Source organism: Helianthus annuus, chromosome 13 (genome assembly GCF_002127325.2).
Source record: "Helianthus annuus cultivar XRQ/B chromosome 13, HanXRQr2.0-SUNRISE, whole genome shotgun sequence".
NCBI classification, from domain to species: domain Eukaryota; kingdom Viridiplantae; phylum Streptophyta; class Magnoliopsida; order Asterales; family Asteraceae; genus Helianthus; species Helianthus annuus.
This window is the reverse complement of record NC_035445.2, coordinates 18,456,415-18,482,183: the sequence shown is the minus strand read 5'-3', so window position 1 is coordinate 18,482,183 and position 25,769 is coordinate 18,456,415. Positions and strand designations below refer to the sequence as shown.

The following is a 25,769-nucleotide window of genomic DNA, read 5'->3' as shown; positions in this document are numbered from 1 at the left end:
CATTTCGAAAACTTAGCGTACAGCTGTTCCTTCCGTAGGAGTTCCAAAATAAGACGAAGATGCTGCTCGTGTTCCTCCTGACTCTTGGAGTAGATCAGAATGTCGTCGATGAAAACAATGACGAACTTGTCAAGATAGGGTTTGCACACCCTGTTCATAAGATCCATAAATACGGCAGGTGCGTTCGTTAGTCCGAATGGCATGACGAGAAACTCGTAGTGACCGTAACGAGTTCTGAAGGCTGTCTTGGAGATGTCCTCATCCCGGACTCTCAGCTGATGATACCCTGACCTCAAGTCTATCTTCGAATAGTAGCACAACCCTTGCAACTGGTCGAATAAGTCGTCGATGCGCGGAAGGGGATAACGGTTCTTCACCGTCACCTTGTTGAGTTCACGGTAGTCTACGCACATTCTGAACGTACCGTCTTTCTTTTTCACAAATAGCACTGGAGCTCCCCAAGGCGAAGAGCTTGGATGTATAAAGCCCTTTTCCAAGAGCTCTTGCAGCTGTTTTGACAATTCTTCCAACTCTGATGGAGCTAGACGGTATGGTGCGCGAGCTATGGGTGCTGCTCCTGGAGCGAGCTCGATTTGAAATTCGACCTGACGATGAGGCGGTAAGCCAGGTAAGTCTTCAGGAAACACCTGAGGGTAGTCACGTACGACCGGTATATCCTCCAGTCTCATTTCTTTCGTCGATGCATCCGAAACAAGAGCCAAGATGGCTGTGTGACCCTTACGTAAGCATTTCTGAGCTTTCAAGAAAGAGATGATGCCAACCACTGCACCACTCTTGTCGCCTTGAACTTCGAGAGGTTCTTGACCAGAACGTGGAATACGAATTATCTTCTCACTGCATAAGATTTCTGCCTGGTGCTGGGATAACCAATCCATCCCAATCACGACGTCGAAGCTACCCAAAACTATGGGAATGAGATCGATAGAGAAAACTTGACCAGCTAGGATAAGATTACAACCCTGAACTACGTGCGTGGCTTCTAGACTTTTACCGTTAGCTAACTCTACTACATGTTTGGTGGGTAAAAGTGTTGGTGCACGTTTTAACAGTTGACACATTTTCACAGTCATATAGCTTGTATCCGCACCCGAATCAAACAAAACAGTAACGTAAATATTGTCGAGGAGAAACTTACCCATAACTACGTTGGGATCGTTCACTGCGTCACCTCGACCTAGCACAAAAGCGCGTCCCCTAGCCTCGTTGCCATTATTGTTGTTCCCACCGTTGTTGTTCCCGTTGCCCTGGTTATTGTTGTTGCGATTCTGGTTCAACTGAGGACAATCGCGTTTGAAATGACCTTCAGCCCCACACTGGAAGCATCCCCGGTTTCCACGCTGTGGCTGCTGCTGCTGTGGGTTCTGTGGAGTTGCTTGTTGCGGTTGCTGGTTCTGATTTGCAGGACGTGGGCTCCTACAGTCTTTGGCCTCGTGCCCCATCTTGAGACACCTTTGACAACGACCCTTGCTGCATGGGCCGCTATGGTGCCTGTTGCAATTGTGACACTTGGGGTGAAAACCCTGATATCTTCCTCGTCTATGACCACCAGAGGATTGCTGACTGGGACTCTGGTAGTGGTCAGTCTTCTGTTGCTGAGCTTGAGACTGAACGGATGCTGAACCTTTACTAGAATCTCCGTCCCACTTTCTTTTGCTGTCGCTAGTAGCAGGAGTAGTTGAAGGAGCGACGGTAGCAGTAGCGCTGACACGCTTAGGCAGTTTGTTCTGATCCACTGCCTGGTCGGTGATGCGATGAGCGAGACGCTGTATATCCTGGATGTTGTCGAGATTAGCCGAGGTAACATGGCTCTGGATCTCTGGCGCCAATCCCTTAAGATACATCTCGATGCGCTTATATGGAGGGTCTACCATAGTTGGACATAGCACGGCCAGCTCATTCGACCGTTTAGTATACGCTTCGATCTCTGATCCAACCATTTTCAAATTATACAGCGCGTCTTCCAACTTGTGAATATCTTCACGCGTACAATACTCCCTCTTGATAAGTTCCTTAAAATCGTTCCAGGGTGTGGCGTTAGCAGCTGCCAACCCCAGAATTTGCACCTGCGCATTCCACCAGGTTAGCGCGATTCCTTCCAAGGTGCCGGTTGCATACTTAACCTTGCGAGCCTCAGGGCACTCGCACATTTCGAATACTGACTCTAGCTTTTCAAACCAGTGGAGGAGTCCCACTGCTCCTTCAGTGCCACTAAAGGTACTTGGACGAGAGTCCATGAAGTTCTTAAAGGTGCAAACTTGCTGCGCTGGTTGACCTATTGTGTACGAATAGGGCAAAGTTTAAATACAAGGGCTAGTTTAGGAATGTAGGATCTAAAGATCCTAGCGTAAGTTATGACTACAAGATATACTACCTGCTTGAGCAGCTGCAAGTGCCGCAGCAACTTGAGCTTGAACGAGAGCCTCTAGCTGGGCTTGAGTCATGTTGATTCGTCCAGACATGATCTTCATAGTAAAAGTAACGTAAGTGAGAGTGGTTCGCGAGTAGGGCGATGACAGAAAAGTGTAAGCACGTAGGTATTCTCATATAGTAAAGTCGTGTGCCACCGCTTGGAGGCGTGACATGACCAGGATCAAGCCACCAATTATATCAAACATAGCATTCAATAATAATCATAGACATAATTGATGTTCAAAACCAAACATTGTATATGTAGCGGAAGCATTAATTGTAAAACCCAAAACATAAGTATCAATGTGTGAATGTAAAAGTGTTTAATAAACATTCACGTGTTCTTGTCCACAACGACCCGCTTCTCCTCTGGTGCAAGCTCCAAGTATACCTAAGGTCCTGCAAGGCATGCAGCAAATAATCAACAAACTAGTTGAGCGAGTTCACAGAAAGTAAGTTCGTATTAATAATGCGTATGTTCATCTAGTGGGGGCTTCCCATACATGTATATACTATTGGTGAGGGATTCTCACATTCATCCTTAACAATGGGGGATTCCCATTATGGTACTTACTAGACTAATGCAACCATGTGTTCTTCTTAAACCGAGAACAGGAATACGTACAGGGTCACGCAGGATTTACGTGACGTGCCCTTCCCCGAGGACAGTGGTACGCGTGGGGGCTACGTAGGCTTTACGCAGCGTGTCCTTCCGACCCGGAAGACAGTAGATGGCATTGGGTTACGCAGGATTTACGTAACGTGTCCTCCCGACCCGGGAGACAAATGGTAATTACTGGGTTGCGTAGGCTTTACGTAACGTGTCCTGACTATCCTTAGGACGATGGTCTATAGTCTAGTGATTGCGTAAGTACGAGTAATCATATCATATCAACATTCCAACCCAATTCCCAACCCGGGAATCCCATGCCTTGGCTGTGTGAACTCACCTTGGTTTGCTCGGCAGATACACAAAGAGTACAGATAAGCTAGTAAATGGTCAATCACGTCCTATCATGGTTGTAATACAAGTCAGGTTTTGACTAAGGTAATGCACGTATGTGTCACATAAGATAGCATATAGGAAACACACGCGAATCATGGCAATTACGTAACCTCATGTTCAACAGTTATATTACAATCAAGATTGGGCTCGCACAAGTCCAATCGTCTTGTGCAATCCACTACATGTCTCCCAACATACCCGGCCCAATTATTAAACCCAATCATATTACGGCCCAAATATAACACATAAATGATTTGTGTGATCCAGTGTACTTGTGCGATCAAGTCCAGCCCATTAATCTTCCGACCTAGACAACTGAAACCAGCCTTGTGCGACTCGTATTGGGCTTAGAGGCCCAAACGTTGAACACATGTGCGATTCAGCCGGTCTTGTACGACTGGACAGGTATTGTACGATCGGCTGGGCTTGTGCGATGGATGGTTTTGGGTCATTCAGCCCAATAGCTTAATAACCCAACACTTGTGCGGTCCAGCTAGCTTGTGCGACCAGGTCAGTTGTGCGACTGGTCTGCTTGTTCGTGTGGGCATCTTGTGCGAACAAGATGCCTTGTGCGATTGGTGAACAAATTCCGTGATTTAAGCAATCAGTTACAACAATCATTAGTTTCCAAACTTAACATTCTATCAATTAACAAAATTCCTGTTATTCGGTTAACCAAAATATCGATCAAACAGGTCTTTTCCTCATGAATTCATATGAATCTTAATAACACATAATCAAGAACACTTGTCCAAAAACACATAAACATATCCGATTTTTAACAAACATGGAGCCGATTAACACATTATCTCATAACAGCCGATTTCTTTATATCACTACATCCGATTCTAAGTTAACCACAATTACAAATCTGAATATATATATCATCATAACAATTAATCCGAGGACCAAACATAGCAGCATAATCGAACCGGCCCTAGTTCATTATCATGCAATTCTAATCGGTATAATCTAAGCATGTAATCATAACATCACTTAACACGAAAGCATAAACAAAACACTAACCGATTACGAGTAAAGAAGTGTGATCCGAACAAGAGGATGATCGGATGATCTTGTGCCGTCGGGTTCCAAGCAAAACGAGAGAGAGAGAGCCTAGGGTTGTGTGTGTGTTCTTGTATTTGCTAGTTGCGAGAAAACAAACCCACCACTTGGGTGTTTGTACGAATAAAAGGAGTGGGCCGGCCCTTGCTTGGGCTGCCCTTGGGCCGTGTGCGATTGAAGTAGCCCAACATGGGCTTGTGCGATCGTTGTGTGTATGTGTTGTGCGGTTCGAGTCAAAAACATACATACATATAATATACACCATGCACGTAACATATCATTCATTAAATCATATAATTCAGTTCTCATAAGTACGTAACGTTACATCAAAGTAAGTCCAAAGTTCGAGTTGTCACACAATGGGTTCACCACTGGCAACTTCTACTGTCAATGGTTTACCTAGTTTCGTTCTAGACACTCGAAGCATTGTCTCAAAAGACAATGACACAAAGCTCTTATCGGCACCCGAATCAAAAAGAACAGATGCTGGCTGATTATTAATAAAGAACGTACCGTTCACCACTTCATTGTCTGCTTGTGCCTCTTGGGCATTCATGTTGAAGACTCGTCCTCGAGCCTGAGCCTGATTCTGGTTTGCAATCTGGTTCTGGTTGGCTAGCCTTGGGCACCGGTTTCTGTAGTTGGTCAGATCCCCACAGTTATAACAAGCACCTGGTGGGTAGTTTGGTCGTGCAGCCTGACCCTGTTGCTGAGCAACCTGTTGAGCAGGGTTCTGGACTGCGTGATTCTGAGCAAACCGACAAACATCGGCAAGATGGCCTGATTTCCCACAGTTAGTACAGAAACGACACTGATATTGTGGCTGGTGGTGACTGTTGCATCGATTGCACAAAGGTGCACTTCCTGAGTAGGGTTTCTTGGCTGGAGGCTGTGCGGCTTGGTTGGGAGCTGCCTGGTTAGCTTGGGCAGTTACAGCAAAATTTTGGGAAGCCTTACGCTTCCTTGACCCCCTTGAGGAACCAGAATCCTTTCCCTTCTTGTTCTGACCTTTCTTACCATCTTCCTTGTCAGCTGATTGCTTCTTGCCCTTGTCGCCCTTCCTGTGTAGCTTATTCTTTCGAATCTGCGACTCAGTCAGTGTCGCTGATAACTCGATTGCCTGACGGAGTGTGGTAGGGTTGCTACCAGTAAGGATGTCTTGTACTGAGTCAGGTAGGCCGTCGATGTACCTTTCGATGGCCTTATCGAGTGGGGTAACCATAGTCGGGCAAAGAAGACTCAACTCCTCAAACCTATCCGTATAAGCCCTGTGCTCGCCACTATCTTGCTTCAGAACATCAAATTCTTTCTCCAACGCTCGTTGTTCATGACGAGGACAAAATTCCCTCATCATAAGAGCTCTCAGTTCAGCCCATGTCTGAGCTAGAGCAACTTCTGCACCTTGATCTCTCATAACCCCGTTCCACCACGTAAGAGCCCTCTTCTGAAACACACTCGAAGAAAACTCGACCTTGCGATTGTCAGGACACTGCACATGACGGAAAGTGTTCTCGATGCTTTCGAACCACTGAAGAAGCCCAGTTGCTCCCTCAGAACCACTAAACTTGAGTGGCTTAGCCGAGTTAAAATCCTTGTATTTGCATGTACCGTTGTTGTTATTGGCCTGGTTCCATTGAGCAAAGAGATTTGGGAATTGAGCAGCCATCTGCTGCGCAATAATCTCCGCCAGCTCGGCAGTAGCTATCTGGTTGTCGCGTCGAGGAGGCATTCTAGAAGAGAAAAACATGAAATGAAACGAGTGAGATGATTGGATGAAGAGAATGAGATGAAGCAATATTATCAAAAGCAAAGATGGCGGTAATGCATCGCAAAGCAAACAAGCGACATGAAATGTCTAGTCAAAGTGAATGGGTCAGAATTAGTGTATCGCGAAGACATGCTCGCCTATAAGTGAACACTCACCCCAAGAGTTCCCAGGTAAGAGTGACTGGTCCGATTATGTGGATTTGTACGAACACTCTAGCCTTAGACAGAAAACCCAGGGTACAGGCATTCACCCTTCCAGTTCGCACGTGTTCACACTATTAACCCAAAACTTTGACGGGATTTTTGAAATCCAAAGAGGTTCAAAACCATATAATAGAGGGTTCAAAACCTTATAACAGAGGGTTTTTTTTTGGGTAAAGGGTTACCCCGGTAAATTTTATAAAATAATCAAAGAACAGGGTGTGACAAAGAGTTTGACACACACTACTAGACTTGACAACCCAAGCCTAGCCAAACAAGAAAAACACAACCCAACTAACAACCAAAATAGAAACAAAGACAACTCGACCACACAACAAAAATTAACGCACTAGACAAATAACTCTAGCCATTAACCCGGGTCGTCTTCCATGATTACCCATCTCTCCAAGAGCTTCCGCTGCTTTATATCTCCACCGACCTTGAAACTCATTATCCGAAGCCGAACCATATCAAGAATCAGTTGAGCCACCGTCTCTTCCTTCCTTTGCAGATCGTTCTTGCCATATGAAATAAGAAGATGCCGCCACAACAAGTTTGCAAATGATGTGTTCCAACCTCTTAGAACTCGCATGCTGATCTATCCATGACATTATAGAGCGCCACGAACCATCCACATTCCCCATATCGACTTTTTTGATAACTATGCTCCAAACCTTAGCCGAAAATGAGCATTGAAAAAAGAGGTGATCTCTAGAGTCTCGACCATACTTACATAAAGGACAACACATAAGAATTAAGTTCGTCTCACTCCCCGCTTCCCACACCGCCAATCTATCTTGAGTTTTCAGCTTGTTTATTATCACCAACCAAAGATGAAACGAATGCCTTGGAATACATTGGCCATACCACACCATGTTTACCCATGCCACCTTGTTCTCCCTAACCCGCAAATTATTCCATGCATCCCAAGAAGTAAAGTGACCTATTTTCCCATCAAAGCTTTTCCATCCAAACCTGTCCTCCATATCTTGAGCGATGACAGGGCGTGCAACATTTATTAGAATCGGAAATAGATCCAACCACGCCTGTGGCCATCGCCAGTCACCATTACTATCAATGAGATCAGCAACTGTATTTTTCAAATTAAAACCTTCTCGAGCTATCATCCTTGGAGTGATGAAATTTCGAATGGGACTGCATGAACACCAGTTGTCACTCCACACATTAGTCCCGTTACCGTTACCAATAGACTTCCAAACATACGGACGAACTAGACTTCGAATGGCTAATATCTTCCGCCAACTCCAAGTCAGATTCCCCCGGGCTTGAACATCCTAAAAGTTCCGACCTTTCAACCTGTACGCATGAATCCATTGGACCCATAGAGATTCTCTATTGGTGATGATACTCCAGATATGCGACGTGATAAGGGCTTTGTTAACATCCGATATACTACGGATACCAAGGCCACCCTCCTCCTTTGGTTTGCAAACATCTTTCCATGCAACTTTAGACCGAGTAAAAAAAAAAAAAAACTAGAATAACTCGCATTCCATAGAAACCTTCTCATTCTCTTTTCTAAATCCTTCACAATACGCATTGGCAAGATAAACACCGAAGCCCAATATGTATACATTGCCGCTAGGACAGAGTTAATAAGCTGCAAACGACCTGCAAAAGATAATGTTTTAGTCATCCAGTTATCTACCTTCCTCTCCATACGCTCCACCAGGATTCTGCAGTCTCTAAACGAGAGTTTGGTGGAAATTAGGGGAACTCCAAGATAACGAACCGGGAGAGTGCCCTCACGAAACGGCAAAAAACTCAGAATGTTAGTTTTAACATCGCAAGGCACATTACAAAAGAATATTGTACTCTTCGGCAAACTAGGCACGAGACCGGAGAAGCTAGTGAATTTACCCAAGACACTTCGGATAAGCTGAACCGACCCCATATCACCATGAACAAAGACAAACAGATCATCCGCAAACGAGACATTGATTATCTTTTGTTTAGAGCAGTGCAAATGAAACCTGAATGCATTATTTAGAGCCATCTTCTGCAACATAAGAGATAAAACCTCCATCACTAATGTAAATAAGTATGGAGACATTGGATCTCCTTGTCTAAGCCCCCGCTTCCCTCTAAAATAACCATGTAACTCGCCATTAATGCTAACCGAATACGAGACTGTTGTGACACAAGCCATAATCCAAGAAATCATTTTCTGATGGAAACCAAACCGGATTAGAATTTCCTCCAAAAACGACCAACTTACAGTATCATAAGCTTTCTGAATATCAATCTTCAAAGCACATCTAGGAGGGCCTCGATCAACATGGTAATTATGCATAAGCTCCTGAGTAAGAAGAATATTATCAGATATCTTCCTACCCGGAACAAACGCAGACTGGTTTATGTTCACTAAATATCCCAAACCCCCTTTAATCCGATCAGTGATTATTTTGCTAATACACTTATATAACACATTACAGCACGATATCGGACGATAATCAAGCACCGTATTTGGCGTTTCAACCTTCGGAACCAACGCAAGAATCGTATGATTGATTTGTTTGAGAATTTGCCCATTACTAAAGAAATCAAGCACTGCCTTAGTAACCTCGCCACCCACAACATCCCAGGACTTCTTAAAGAAAGCTGAAGTATATCCATCCGGACCCGGAGCCTTATTTTCACCTATACTGAACATCGCCTGTTTGACTTCATCTTCAGTAACCTGTCTAACCATATTTTCTGCCACATTAGATTGCAATACATTGACAAACATATCTGTATCATCCACCTTATCAACATGATCTTCCGTGCCCATGAAAACCGAGTAATGAGCAAGAAGAGCCGTAGCCACATCATCACCTTCAAACAGGTTCCCCTTCGTGTCTTTGATGCAGTGATATTTACTCCGAGCATTCCTGCCTTTCACCTAATTATGAAAGTAAGAGGTGTTTGAGTCACCCGCACAAAGCCACTGAACTTTAGATTTTTGTTTTAGAAAACACTCCTCGTCATAGGCCGCAACCTTGTAATCTCTAAGACAAATAGCTTCTGAAGACCGCAAAGCCGTATCGAAGGGATTAGCATCAACTTGCTTTTGAATCTAATCTAATTGGTTCCGCAACTCGGTAACTCTTTTGTGTAAATTGCCCTGGTTGCGAAGGATCCTCCTAAAGTGAGGTTTCAAATTCTTCATTTTTTGCACAACAGAAAACATGGCAACCCCCTCCACATTTTTAGTCCATTCAGCGATAATCGCTTGGCCAAAATCAGGCTTTGACGTAATAAAGTTTGGAAATTTAAAAGGTTTCGGCCTACCCGTATCCATCGAAGCTAATCTCAAGATGCCAGGAGCATGATCCGATACACGGAATGGCTGAAACATAGCATACGCATCCGGAAAAACATCTAATAGCTTGACATTACCCATAATCCGGTCAATTTTCTTAAGAGTTCCCACCCCATTCTTTGGTCTTTGACTCCATGTATAATGAAGCCCATGGCTCTTCACATCTATAAGCTCAGTATTTTGCACACAATCATAAAAATCTCTCATCACAATCGTGTGAGAAGACGGACCTGTAAGAAAGTCCTCCATGTTCAAAGCAGCGTTAAAATCCCCCATGACTACCCAAGGAACATCTTTAGTAAGGCCCCTAAAATTGCATAAATCAGCCCACAGGCTCCTCCTATCCTGGTATTTATTCTCAGCATATACAAATGAACAAAACATCTTTTTCTTCACAGATTTTAAAAGAACCTGGGCATGTATAACCTGATCAGACTGCGACACAACCATAAGATCGATATCATCAGCATTCCATCCCAAAATTACTCTCGTACCCCTATCACAAACTCCTCCATTTGAAGTCCAGCTCCAATTCCTAAAAACCTTCTTGCAAATCTTATCTAAGTTGACAACATTCACATGAGACTCCAACACGGCACACACACTCAACCGATTTTCAGAAATAAATAATCGAACCTCATTTTGTTTCAGGGGTTGGTTCAGACCCCTTACATTCCATGCAGCAATACTACCCATTAAAACCGTTGTCACCGGGAGTGCTTGCCCCCTCAGAATTATCATTATTCAGATTACCCCTCATAAAGTCAGCCATCTCCGTCGGATTTAACTCTTGAACTTCATCCGGTTGTTGTATTCTAGCCCCACAATTCACATCTCCAGTCGAGTTAGCATTTACCGGGTCCCTCCTCTCATCCGCTTTCTCATTAGCGAGCACTTCAAAAGGATTAGAAACTTTTACCGTATTAGTGTTTAAAGCAGCTTGGTTACCCACTTTTGTTCCTGACGTACTTGCATGGTATTGATGAGCCTTAGGTTTATACACCACCTTCGGCTTCTGCTTCTTTTGAGGAAAGGAGAATCTCGCCGTCTTCCGTTTATCAGTAACAAAACCCTCCTCATCAACAGATACCATTTTAGATTTGCCATTAGGTTTCTTGCTACACATATTATCATCATGCCCAAAAAGACAGCATACACTACATCGAAGCGGCCTCCACTCATATTCAACCTTCACCTGTTCCATAATAAAACCCTCCTCTTCCATTTTCGGTATAGCTATGGTAATATGATCCTTTAGATCATTATCAGCATTAAGTTCAATCATAGCACGAGCATAACTACTCCTCCCCCAACTGTCCACACACATATCAGCCGTATATGAATCAAGCATTTTGGGAACCCCAATCTTCGAAGCCAACAAGCTCAATCCATCATCAGTGTAGACCGAAATCGGCACATTATGAAGTTTCACCCATATTGGAACCGTTTTAATACTATCTTTTTTGAGCGTAACCTTTGGGGACCAAACATTCAAAAATAACGGATTTTTCCTTATTAACCATGGGCCACCTTCCAAAACCTTCCTCAAACCATCCTTAGAGTCAAACTTGAAGAAAAAGAAACCCGCTGTATTCATCATGAGCTTAGAGAAACTAAATTTAGCCCATACATTCTTCGCATAATACTCAACCACAGGGTAAGGTAATCTATTTCCTAAGAAATAACCATATAGCACATTATCGAGCTTTTCCTGTACCTGTTGAACTACCTCTTTCGGTATAACCACATCAGCATCTTCCCTAGTTTCCGAGGGTTCAAGTAATCTGAAATTGACCTCCCTTCGTTGACGAGTAGACTGCACTTTTTCAGCATATGACACATTGCTTACCTTCTTTCCAACATCCCAGAACATATCATCACTAACAACCGCCGGTGTAGCTCTATCCATGTCCTCCGCAGCATTATCCACCGGAACAGTTATCTTTGTAAGCTCATCAATCACATTAAATACTTTCGATCCCTGCTGTAAATCATGCAAAATCCCCCATCTCGGGCAGGATGTTTTTCCGTCAATATTCAAAGACCTCAGTGTAAAACCCTTATTAGGGTTTAAGGAGGAAGCCACAATATCGGGCGGCTTAGTATGTTTGGCATCCAAATCAGGCGGCTTGTATTGTGTATAATCCATATCAACGTAATCAAACAACCATGCAACGAATCAACAATCAAAATTAAAGAAATCCAGAACGATGACGGCAAACCCTAGCAAAACAAGAAACGAAATCTAACCCTAAACCTGACGTCAAAAGATTAGTAACCAAGGTAAAGTCAAGTATCCCTACTCAGAAGGAACGACAACACCACAGTTTCTAACCCAAATCGATCAAGAGTAAGATCAGAGGGAAACGAATGAACGAAGGAAACTAGGGTTTATCATGATCGCCAAAATCGCCCAGTTAGAAACAAAGGGGAACCTTGTATGACCTGATCTTGTTATAACAGAGGGTTTAAAACCTAGTAATCAATCATCCTAGAACAGATGATTAATTTTCAAAGCAGATTCGGAACCGAAGTTCCCGTTGTGGTTATCACCTAAGGATAGGTGATGTGCAAGTTTTAAACTCTAAACACAAGATAACTTGTGTTAGGGTCCTAGAAAGTTATAGTCTAGGTCAAAGCATTACTAATAACCTAATTCCCTATAACCAATGGCTCTGATACCAACTCTTCTGTCACACCCCGACCGCGTATAACATGCAACCGCGGCGGAAACGCCGGGGAGTGTTGTGGGCAGAATTAATTGTTATACAACCATGGAAATTAAAGTTATATTTTATTTATTAAACAAGAGTGCTACATTGTTTCAAACAGGAAAACAAGAGTTTATAACATAGTTAACTAAGTCTATCTTCAGTTTTAGTCTTTAAGGCACAGGTCCGCCCTAGTATCGTGATCAACATCCTATGGAACAGCTCCTGAAAACACATGTGAAAGTAGGTACGTCAGCATAAAAATGCCTGTGAGATACATAGGTTTTGTGAAAATGGGATTCATGACTTGAGTTTAAAGAATGTTTAATAACAGTCAGTCATGAACCTTGTAATTTGTTTCGCTGTGTAACCCATTTGAAAAACGATAACATAAGATGATATGTATAGATAAGTGCAAGGTTAAGCGAGTAACCAAGTAAAATGAGTTGAATAAGATAAGTTGATTGTGAAAATAATGTCTTGTGAAGAATATGTTATTTGTGTAAAATGTAATTTGTCTAAACTGAAATGACTTAGATAACGCCACGATATGTAATATTATACAAACATTTATATATAGGAAGTACCAGCGGCGTATCCACCATGTTTGTATCATATTACACGAATCTCGTTACTTAAATCACTTACCCAAACCAATCCACCATGTAAATTGTTCATGAATAAACCAAATGTCAAGTGTTATTGTGTAAACCGTGTCAAATGTTTATGTGCAATGTAGACCACCAAATGTGAATGTCAATGTCAACGTGTTTATGTTCAATGTAAATCATGTAATGTGTATCCCAAAATGTATCATGTATGGTAAGCGAAATGTATCAACTTAAACCATATGTAAAATGCACAAAACAAGTCGTTGAAGTAAAACGTGGTTTAAATCAACGTTATGTTCTGTGGGAAAATGCATGCTCTATTGATACTAACATTTATGCGGTATTTGGGTTATGGCAAACCACATTTGGAGTATTATTTCTAACCGGGAGTCTATTTGGGTGAAATGGATCCATAACTACAAGCTTAAAGGTAGAAGTCTTTGGGAGATCCCTTGTCGGGGGAGTATGAGTTGGGGATGGAGGAAAATTCTTTCCATCTGAAGTCTCATTCGTCCTCATATATGGTCCTCTTTAAAGAGTGGGTTTCAAACCAATGTGTGGAGTGATATGTGGTGTACGGGCAGCCCGCTTAGATCGGTTATTACTCCAAGATATATTACGAATGCTGGCTTTAACCTTCGGACTACAGTTGCGGATGTTATTGATCAAAACGGAAACTGGAAATGGCCCCAAGCGTGGTTTGACCTATTTCCGGTTTTAATTACCATCTCGGTTCCCAACTTGGATTCTAATGCAGAGGACCGGCTCGTTTGGAAAGATGTGGATGGAAAACCTGGTGACTTTAAATCGGCTCAGGTTTGGAACACCATTCGAAGTCAAGAGCATCATGCCCCTTGGGCAAACATGGTTTGGTTTTCTCAATGTATTCCGCGGCACGCGTTTCATATGTGGCTAGCGTTCAGAAATAAGTTAAAGACACAGGATAGGATGGCAGTTTGGGAAGCAGGTAGTCAAACAAATCTAAATCTTATGTGCTGTCCGCTATGTAACTATGACCGGGATAGTCGTGATCACTTATTTTTTCAATGTAACTTCTCGGCGCAAGTGTGGAATAAAGTGAAGGCGATGGTAAACCTGACGAATGTGGACACTACTTGGTCATCAATTCTAAATTGGGTGGAGCAACACTCAAGATCAAAGAGTGTTGATCACATTGTGAGTAAGTTGGTTATAGCAGCTGCTTCGTACTACATTTGGCAAGAAAGGAACAACAGGTTGTCCACTAATAGCAAGAGGACGGTAGATCAAGTTGCTGAGATGGTTAAAGGCTCGGTTCGTTTGCGTTTGATGAGTTTCAGATTCCGCGCGAGCTCGGCAAAGGAAAGGATTTTCAAGGCTTGGCAGATTTGCAACGATGATGTAGTGGATCCGGGCTAGTATTTTTTCGGGTCTTGTTTTCAGTTTGTTTTTTGGTTGTCTTTGTTGGGTGCTTTTGTTTTGGTTGTTTTTTATTGGTTGGATTGTGTTGTGAGGTGTCCTAGGCTTGGCATGTCAAGTCTAGTTGGTGTGTCGCTTTGACACACCCTTGTTCTTATTTGTTTCATATATAAAATTCATCGGGGTAACCCTTTACCCAAAAAAAACATTTATGCGGTATTGTAAACTATGCATACATCCAAGCCTTGAGACTACGGCGATAAACCCTTAAACAAATTAAAGGTTTATCTAAGTTATGTATATCGAATTCGGTCATTCCTTCCAATCCTATCAACCCAGGATTTCAGAAACGGGAGTTGTCAATTCCTATGGTACCACTACCTACTAACGAACGGCGTAGCTAATGTTAATGAATGTATTGTCCCATGTTAAACAAACCAAATGTCATAACAAAATGAAGGCATGTGATGTAAACAATTGTACTAAGTATGCTAAGTCAACATACGAAGCAGAAATGTTCGTGTAAATCAATGTGTCCATATGCTGAGTAAACATATGCAACAGAAATGTTCATGTAAATCAATGTGTCCATATGCTGAGTAAACATATGCAACAGAAATGTAATGTAAATTAATGTACTAAGTACGCACACAATGGGCATACATAGCATGAAATGTAATGAAATCATGTACTATAATGTACTAATGAGCATAGCAGATATACGATGTGAAAACATGGAAAGCATGAAAGTAACAGATAGGCACATGTGTTTCACCCCAAAACAGTTTGGAAAACAGTAAAAGAGGGGTTCAATGTACTCACCTGAGATTGCTTTGAATTCCTTGTATAATAACCAGATAATGCTAAAGATCACGGGATATCAAACGGCACCTAATAGGTAGCTATGTTAATATACCGGACCAAATCGGAAGGATCGGATAGTACGCGGGTTCGTAAACCAAACGAGTATGGAGACTCGTGTAATATGGTTTAACAAAGCCTACATACTAAAATGAAACTTAACCTAAGTGCTTACGGCCCATCACGACCCGTTTAGGTAGCTTATGCTACCCTAACGCGTCGTTCGCGTAGAACGCGTTCGGAACGCCTAACATCGTGACCACAAGGTATAACCTCGGAAGGTTATAGCTATGGTCACCTAATGTGTTTGGTCGGGTCCTAATGACCGACCAAATGGGTCGGGTTCGAAAGGATAAGCGATGGTTTAGATCGCTTACCTTACGACCCTATATAAGCACTAAACTAAAAGTGACGAGCTAAGCATGTTAGAACATGCTTAACTAAGTTTAGAAAACAGGTTTGACATCAAAACAAACGGCTTTGATGCTCACGAGTAGTTTGGTTACAAAATATGCAAGAATGCACATTTTGCCCGAAACTACGACTCGTCACTGAGCCTAGATAACGTGGTGATCAGTAGGTATAGTCACTACGGACTATAACCATCGTGATCACGCTCACGTTATGAAGTTCCATGAACTTCGCATCGACCATAAGCTGGTCAATGCAGAAAGTCAACAAAACGTTGACTTTCGGACTCGAAAAGTGATAAAAGAGCGAAAGAAGACTTACGGAGGGTCCCCGAGTGCTAATCTAGATCAAATAGCTCAGGTATGAAACAATGGTTCCAACTTAGAGCCTTAAGATCAGATTTTGTGGGTTTTTGGAACAAAGGGGGGGGTATTTATAGGAAAAGTGGAACCGTTAGGATCGTTTATCGAATATCGTGCCGCGATCTCGAGCGTACACTTGTCAAAATATTGTGGTAAGTCAGATATTGGCTCTTGGCTCCTGATTGGGTGAAAGGGCGTTGCCCCTTGATCGAACGAAAGGCCAAACTGCATTAAATGCAATATATTTTCTGTCTGACAGTCTCACGCGCCCCGCGTAAGGATTTGGCCAATCCTTACGCGCCCCGCCTGAGGTTCACAGATCAGAATTTTCAATTTTGGTCCCTGCACTTCAGAAACACGTAATTTGGCCCATTTTTGGCACGTTTAAGCCCCGTTAACCTCATTTCAAGGCTCTAAGATGAAGTTAAAGTGTAGGGGACTTGAAATATGCTCAAAAATATTCCAGATGTCGGTTCGTTTGGCCGTACGATCGCGATGTTCGCTTAATTACGACGGAATGCGCATAAGCGCGAAAGACGATCCAAATGACGCGACGAATGGATTTTTCTCATGCCAAACACTAAGGCATAATATTATAATGCTTACATAAATTTTTGGATGTCCGGATGTATTCAGAACGTAAGTTATGCGCGAAAGTGCAAACTTGTGCACTTTTTGACACTTTTAGCCCCTGAATGATCCAAAAGTTTGTTTTAGCATACCAAACCCCTCAAAGCCTATTTCTAAGCTATGTAAAGGATATTTATGGTATGTTTAACTTATGGACATATTCCGAAATGTTCGTTACAGTTCAAATTGGCATACTTTCGCAGTTTGTCAAGTTTAGTCCCTGTAAGCGAATTAACTTGTTTTTGCCATACCAAAGCCTTCAAAACTTATTTCTAAGTTATGTAAAGGTTATTTAAGGTATGTTGAGTATATGTTGATGTTCCGGAGTATTTGTCGCATTAAACTGAGTACGTTTTAGCACCAGTTAGCGTATAACTCTCCAGAAAGCGATGTAGAGTTTGAAATTGAACAAAAGTCAAAACATGAAAAATGTAAAACACAACCAAACAAACATTGGGATCAAATAACATTGTTTTATTGATAACTGAACTGTTCACAATGATTACAAGCACAAATGTTACAGTTTTACATATGTGTCCTACACAACCGAGGACGATGGTAGGTAGTCTAGTAACAGTGTAAGTACAATTCTATTCAATCTCATTCTTTCAATCCCATTCCCAAGCCCTGGGAATCCCATGCCTTAGTAAAAGTGTGAACTCACCTTGGTTTGCTCAGTATGTTATTGCTTCTAGTGTTACTTAATAGTTAGGTCCTTTACACACGACCTAAGGTACATTGCACATAACTCGATGTAAGTGTTTATTTCCAATTAGGGTTTACAAGTCCTTGATGTCTAAATAGTTGTGATTCGTGTGATAATCGTGTACAGAATAATGTGACACAGATTGTTCATACATACAGTATCACACAGTCATATACAGTAGCATGTTGTAAGGTACAGAACATACAGTAGGCTCTAACACTGGTGTTTACAAGTAAACTCTCATACATCACTTTGTAAAGTTCGGATTACCTATATCCTATGAAATTCGGACCACCATCAAAGCATAAAAACTCTGACAAGGCTATCAAGCATAAAAGTCGGACAAGAGAGCAATACACAAAAAAACTCGGACCCAAAGGCTTCATAAGTTCGTACCATGTTTCCCTTGATAAAAGTCGGACCTATGGTTTCCCCTTCACAAATTCGGACCAAACCATCCCCCCCTTAAACTCTTAAAAATTCGGACATTATCTCTATCATTCAATCAAACATCGGACCTAGTGTCCTTATTACAAAAACTCGGACCAAGGGTCCTTATTACAAAAAGTTCGGACTCCCTAGTGTAATACAAACACGGTCAACTGGAGTTTTTTGGAGGATGTTCTAATTCGGTTTGGGTTTCATCGAACAATGGTGAATTGGATCATGACGTGTGTGTCCACGGTCTCGTACTCTTTATGTATTAATGGTAGCTTGCATGGTTACTTCAGGGGTAAGCGAGGCTTACGGCAAGGTGATCCAATGTCACCCTACTTATTTACGCTAGTTATGGAGGTTCTATCGCTTTTGCTTCGACGAGCAGCTAGTATGCCTTTTAAATTTCATGCCCATTGTGCTAAGGAGAAAATAATTAACGTGTCTTTTGCTGATGATTTATTTATCTTTGTGCATGGTGATGTGGTTTCGGTTAAGAAGATTAAAGAAGCGCTGGAAATTTTTACTAATATCTCAGGTCTTGTGCCTAGTCCAGCTAAGAGTACGGTATTCTTTTGCAATGTTCCTCACTCGATTCGACAGGAAATTCTGGATATTATGCCTTTTTAGGAGGGTGTTCTGCCGGTCCCCTATCTTGGGGTTCCGCTTATTTCGTCAAGACTCCTGTATAAAGATTGTACGATCCTCATTGAGCGTATGGATAAAAAGATTGTTAATTGGGCAACCAAAGCTTTGTCTTTTGCTGGTCGGTTACAACTTATTAACTCGGTTCTCTCTTCGATGCATATCTATTGGGCCTCTGTGTTCATTATTCCGGCCAGAGTTGTTAAGGACCTTGAGAAGCGTATTCGTAGATTTTTATGGAATGCAGGTTCGGATGGTAGAATTCGTGCTAAGGTCGCTTGGGAAGCAGTGTATTTGCCGAAGAATAAGGGTGGCTTGGGCATTAGAAGTATTTCGGATGTCAATAAATCGCTTATGGCAAACCATATTTGGAGTATTATAACTAACCGGGATTCTATTTGGGTTCGGTGGATTCATGATTATAAGCTTAAAGGTCGGAACTTTTGGGAGATTCCATGCCGTGGGAGTATGAGTTGGGGATGGCGAAAGATTTTATCTATTCGTCATACTATTCGGCCTCACATATGGCCTTCCGTTCAGAGTGGTGCTCAAACCAATGTTTGGAGTGATATGTGGTGCTCGCTAAGTCCGCTTAGTGCTTTTATTTCTCCTCGGGCCATTGCTAATGCCGGTTTCTCGTTACAATCTTCTGTTGCGGATGTTATTGATCAGAATGGTCATTGGAAGTGGCCGCAAGCTTGGTTGGATCTCTTTCTGGTATTATTTACGCTCTCAGTTCCGAATCTTGTTCCTAGTTCCATTGATCGTTTGGTGTGGAAGGATTTGAATGGGAAAATGTGCGAGTTCCAATCGGCTCAGGTTTGGAATACTATTCGGAATAGGGAGAATCAGGTGATGTGGACTAACATGGTTTGGTTCTCTCAATGCATTCCGAGGCATTCGTTTCATTTGTGGCTGGCGTTTCGTAATAAATTGAAAACTCAGGACCGGTTGACAGTTTGGGAAGCAGGCAGCCTCACAAATTTAAATTTGATGTGCTGTCCGTTATGTTACGCGGATCGTGAGAGTCAGGATCACTTGTTTTTCCGTTGTTCTTTTACGGATCAAGTGTGGAGTAATGTTAAGACTTTCGTTAAGTTGGGGAGCGTGGATAACTCTTGGGATTCGTTATTACATTGGGTGGATCAACATTCCAGCTCTAAGAAAGCGGATTATGTTGTTTGTAAATTGCTGATTGCTGCTTCGTCTTACTACATTTGGCAAGAGAGGAATAACAGGATTTTTAAAAATCATAAGAGAACGGTAGATCAAGTGGTCGAGGTAATTAAAAACTCGGTTCGTTTGCGTCTGATGGGATTCAGATTTCGGGTGGCTTCAACTAAGAAAAGGATTTTCAAGTTGTGGAAGACTGAAGAGAATGAAGATAATGTAGCGAAGCCAGGCTAATTTGTGTCTGTTTGTTAGGGTTTGGTTTGGTTGTTTTTTGTTTGGTTGTCTTTGAGTGGTTTTTTTGGTTGTGTTGCTTGTTTTCCTAGGCTTGGTTTGTCAAGTCTAGTTAGTGTGTCGCTTTGATACACCCTTGTACTTATTTGGTTCATTTATAAAATTCATCGGGGTAACCCTTTACCCAAAAGAAAAAAAAAATACAAACATCGGACCAACATCACTCATAAACAAAACTCGGACACACATCAACAAGCAAAAGTCGGATCCTTAATGCTCCTTAACCGAAACTCGGACCCCCATGAATTTGTTTAAAGGTCGGACCTTGAGTCTTGTGAGAAGTTCGGACTTTGTTATATCAATAAAATTCAGACATCATGTGTTCTTTATAAAACTCGGAGCTGCTACATGTTACATGATCAAAGTTCGGACTATATTCAAGCAACAAGATCGGACCATATGCAAGCCATATAAAAGTTCGGACAAACAATAATCAAATCATGCGAGCATTCAACTTTCATTGTAACAGTTACGTTTTTGTTTTCACGATCAGATAACCCTAATTCATTCATATGCAATCCAATTATCATCCAACGATTCTAACATACAATGTATCTTAACATCAGGCAATGGTTACACACTAATCAACATCATCTCACAGCAATCAGAATTCAATAAACACAGAACCATTACATGTAGAACTAGGGTTTTAGCATGAATCAATCAATCGATGATTAATAATAAACAATCATTAAACAATTACCTTGGATTGCTTCTAGATGGATTGGAAAATCAAACTTGATGCAAAAGAACTTGTAAAGCCAAGAATGATGAGAAGATGGTTGTAGGAGAGGAGAGAAGAATGTGAAAGTACGTGTGATGATTTTTGTGAATGATTAGGGGAGAGGTTAGGGTTAAGAATGATTAGAATTTCACTAATTACTCTACTCATCCCTAAATATCATTTCTTACATAAAACACCCATCACAATATAATTTTACAGTTTCATTGCCAAGTTCATGTATTTGTCACACTTAACACATAACCATGCACAATCACAATACACTTTATTGAACCAAAACATATACAATTACAAAGTAAATCAATTATGCAAGTGAACAACTAAACAAACAGTGAACGTGCAATAAATGCGAAAGTGGAATCTTGGAAACTCGAGTTGTCACATTATCCCCAACTTGAAAGAAATTTCGTCCCGAAATTTAGCATGCGGTTACTGAGGAAGCTAGGTAAGTTGTATCGTTTACTGGTTTTCCTGGGGTGTCACACACATTGAGGATAATGCGTACCTCCAGTGTGGGGATGGGGGAGTAGTAAAAGTTTTTCGATTTTTGACCTGTTCATTTAAACACTACACATTGAGGACAATGTTGACCTCAAGTGTTTTTGTCAAGTCGCTTGGGTTGTTCTTGATTTGATAGTTCTGGTACGTTGCTAGATTCTGTTTTGGTGGCGGATTAGGGTTTCTGTCTAGCTACTATTCTGTTTTTGTCAAGTTCTTGGTTATTGGCGGATTAGGGTTTGTTTCTTGATTCGCGTGGGATAATTCTCATCACACTCTATTAATCGGTTAGTGTTTCATGATATGTGTTTGTAAATGATGTTATGATTCCATGTTTTGATTAAACTATTAGGGTTGTATGTATGATGAACAATGATGTACTATATGATGATGTTTATGTGAATCGGATGTCATAATGTTAACCTAGGAACCGATTGGATGCAAGAAATCGGCTTTTATAATTTATGTTCGAATGATTTGTTAAGATAGCATGTTGCGTGTATGCTAGAAATAGGAATCATCGATCTGATAATACGATTGAGGGTTTGATAAGTTGTTCATGATTATGATTTATTAGGGTTCATGTGAATTAAGATGATAAAACTCTCATTTGATCGAAAATTGGCATGATTTGAAACTGTTAGTTGTTGATTGATAACCACAAAAATAGGAAACTGTTGACTTGCAAGATAATGGTGTAACTGATATGCATGATTTCGGAATTACATAACCAATCGCACAAGCTCCAATCGCACAAGATCAGATCGTACAAGATCTGATCTGAACGCACAAGAGCTCAATCGCACAAGTGTAATCGCACAAATCAGTTTCAGTCGCACAAGTGCAGCCTGGTCGCACAAGGCTCACTATTGGTGGATCATGATATTGGGCCAAACCGGTCTGGGCCGAGTGTTATGATTGGGCCGCACATACCTATTACACAGCCCAAGACCAATCGCACAAATGACACTGATCGCACAAGATTATATGAATTGCATGAATCGCACAAGTTGGTTGTTTGTTTGTATGTTTGGGCCGTTTACATGTTGGGCTACTATGTTATTTGGGCCGGGTATTTTTTGGGCTACAACGAGTGAATCGCACAAGGCTGCTAGGCTTGTGCGAGCCCATTCTTTTGAATCGCACAAGTCGGATATGTTATGTACTTGGCTGTTAACTGTTTACCATGATAATACGTGTTGAGAACCTGTTAGGCTATGTGTAAATTTATGTGCAATACTTGAACCAAAAACCTGACTCGTATGGTAACCATGTTAGGACGTGGTTGACCCCTCTTAGCTCAAGTAACCTTTTCGTGTTCTGCCGAGCAAACCAAGGTGAGTTAACACTCTTACCAAGGCATGGGATTCCCGGTGGGTAGGGAATGGGATTGAACAATTATTCGTACTTACACTACTACTAGACTATCTACCATCGTCCTCGGATGCGAAGGACCCATACGTAAAACCTACGTATACTTGTACTTATCACTGTCCTCGGGTTGCGAAGGACACTTACGTAAAACCTACGTAAACTTATACTCATTACTGCCTCGGGTTACGAAGGGCACTTACGTAAAACCTACGTAAACCTCCCGCGTACCACTGTCCTCGGGTTATGAAGGGCACTTACGTAAAACCTACGTAAACCTCGTACGTACTACTGTTCTCGGGTTAAGAAGAACACTTATGGTTACAACTAGTCTAGTACATACAAACATGGGAAGCCCCCACTAATGGAACATACGAACGACTTAGTTAATAACGCCTAGTCATGCAACAAACTTTCCTACTGTGAACTCGCTGAACTAGTTGTTGACTTTCTGTTGCATGCCTTGCAGGACCATAGGTACTCATGGGGCTTGCATGGGAGGCGCGATCGTTGTGGGCACATGGACTGTGGAGTTCCATGTTAAACATTTACATTTTTGTGAACTTGATACTCATGTTGGTTTTTATATTGTTGCTTCCGCTACATACTTGATTATGTTTGGTTTTGAAAACACCTTTCGTATTTTTTTTTTTTTTTGGGTAAAGGGTTACCCCGGTGATTTTATATCAATAACCAAAAACAAAACAAGTAGGTGGCTGACATGCCACCTAGTTCTCTCCGTGACATACCACAAGAGAGGAAACACAATACAAACGACTCAAAAGACCACATACAACTAGAAAAACCAAAACTAGCTATGGCCTTTAGTCTTCTTCATAAAAGTCTGCCCCATCCATCTTCCACTCTTCCAAAAATTGTTTCACAGTATTCGAATTTTTGTATTTGAACGATAGTAATTTGTCTCGGACCGTGCTCAGAATAATGTCTGATATCTTTTCCGGAGGCCTTAACCGATTACTAAAATATCTAGCATTTCTTTCACTCCAAATCGTATAAGCTGAAGCAGCAACAACTAGCTTACTAGCAATCGCATAAACAGCTCTGGATTTTGCTCTCGGAACAAGCCACCTAGCTATATCTTCCCATCACTGTTGGATCGAGTTCATACCCACTTTGTCACGAACAATATTCCACACCTTTGTAGAATAAGAGCATTGAAAAAACAAGTGGTCATGTGTCTCTATATCTGCATAACAAAGTAAACAACACATTTGATTCATAGAACCAGTAACTGTTTGATTCCACCGAAGAATTCGATCTTGGGTCCAAAGCTTCCTCTTGAAAATCAGCCAACATGTGAAGGCATGTTTAGGGATATTGAAAGATGACCAAACGATATTGGACCAATCACGATGATGCTCTCGAACCCGAATGGTATTCCACACCTCCTTAGAAGTAAAAGGAACTAGTTTACCTTCCAAATTTCTCCACAAAACTTGGTCCTTTGCATTGGATAGGTGACACGCATGAACCTGAAAAAGAATCGGATATGTTGCTCTCCAATCGTCCGGCCACGCCCAAACCCCATTCTCAAGAACATCCGCTACTTTAGACTTCACATTATACCCATACTCGCCATTTGTCTAGGAGTAACCACATTCCCTAAAGGGCAATCATCACACCACTTATCAAACCAAACGAACGTATTTTGACCATTGCCTATTTTACTCCAAAAGAAATCCCGAAACAGCAACCTGCATTTTAATAATTTTTTCCAACCCCACGAAGCACTAGCTTGAACCGGAATATCCCAAACACTTCGACCTTTGAGCCTGTGAAACTTGACCCATAAAGTCCACAACGAACTCCTATCCGAAAGAAGGATGAAAAAATGATAAGCCATAAGAGACTTATTTACATCAGTGATTCGTCTGATCCCTAAACCACCTTCAACTTTTGGAAGGCAAACCTCTTTCCACGCTACTTTAGCTCTACCTTTAGAAACTGTACCCTGACCCCAAAGGAACCATTTCATTTTATTTTCTAACTCCTTTATAATACTTGCCGGCAGAATGAAAACTGAAGCCCAATAGACATGAATGGATGATAAAACTGAGATAACCAGCTGAAGACGGCCCGCAAAGGAAAGGAATCTATTTTTCCAATCTAGAATGCGCGTATTCATTCGTTCCACTAGCACTTTACAGTCTTTAACTAACAGTCTCGAGGCCAATAATGGAACTCCAAGATATTTAATAGGCAACTTACCTTCCTCAAACGGAATCAGGTCCAAAATTCTTGACTTTGTACGACTCGGCACGTTACATAAGAAAACCGTGCTTTTAGCATTACTAGGAACCAAACCCGAGACCTCTTCAAACTCCTTTAACGATCTCATTATAACCTTAACCGAATTGACATCCCCTCGAGAAAATAATAGTAAGTCATCAGCAAAACAAAGATTGATAATCATCTGTTTTTCGCATTTGTTGTGGAATCTGAAAGAACCATCCAAGTCAGCTGCTTTCCGAAGGGTGAGGGTTAAGACCTCCATAACCATGGTAAATAAGTATGGAGACATCGGATCACCCTGTCTTAATCCTCTTTTACCTTTAAAGTATCCATGAATATTGCCATTAATACTTAAGGAAAAAGAGGTAGACATAACACATTCCATAACCCAGTTAATAAACCGATGATGAAACCCAAACCCATGCAACACATCACATAGAAACCTCCAATCAACAGTGTCATAGGCCTTTTGAATATCCACTTTCATAGCACACTTAGGGGGACCCGCCTGACGATGATAGTTGTGCATAATCTCCTGAGTTAGCAATATATTGTCTGAGATTCTCCTCCCAGGGACAAAAGCTGATTGGTTTTCACTAATAATACCATTCAAACCTTCAAGAATCCTGCTAGTTATGATCTTACTTATACCTTTATATATCACATTACAGCGTGAGATAGGCCTGTAATCAGTCACTACACCCGGAGTGCTAATCTTAGGAATTAACGCAAGAAAGGTATGGTTAATCTCTTGTAGCAACTTACCCGTGTCAAAGAAATCAATGATGGCTGAAGTAACCTCATTACCAACGATTGGCCACGCCTTTTTAAAGAAATCCGAGGTAAACCCATCCGGGCCAGGAGCTTTATTCTCATT

The 25,769-nt window shown here is 41.6% G+C and overlaps 2 protein-coding genes across 2 annotated transcripts; one reads left to right on the top strand and one right to left on the bottom strand.

Moving 5' to 3' along the window:
• Nucleotides 1-6,939: 6,939 nt before the first annotated feature.
• On the bottom strand, nt 6,940-7,596 carry LOC110900597. Its single transcript, XM_022147481.1, has one exon. It carries the CDS (start codon nt 7,594-7,596, stop codon nt 6,940-6,942), a length of 657 nt encoding a protein of 218 aa, XP_022003173.1.
• A 6,087-nt stretch (nt 7,597-13,683) lies between these two features.
• Nucleotides 13,684-14,514, top strand: LOC110900596. Its single transcript, XM_022147480.1, has one exon. It carries the CDS (start codon nt 13,684-13,686, stop codon nt 14,512-14,514), a length of 831 nt encoding a protein of 276 aa, XP_022003172.1.
• Nucleotides 14,515-25,769: the final 11,255 nt, after the last annotated feature.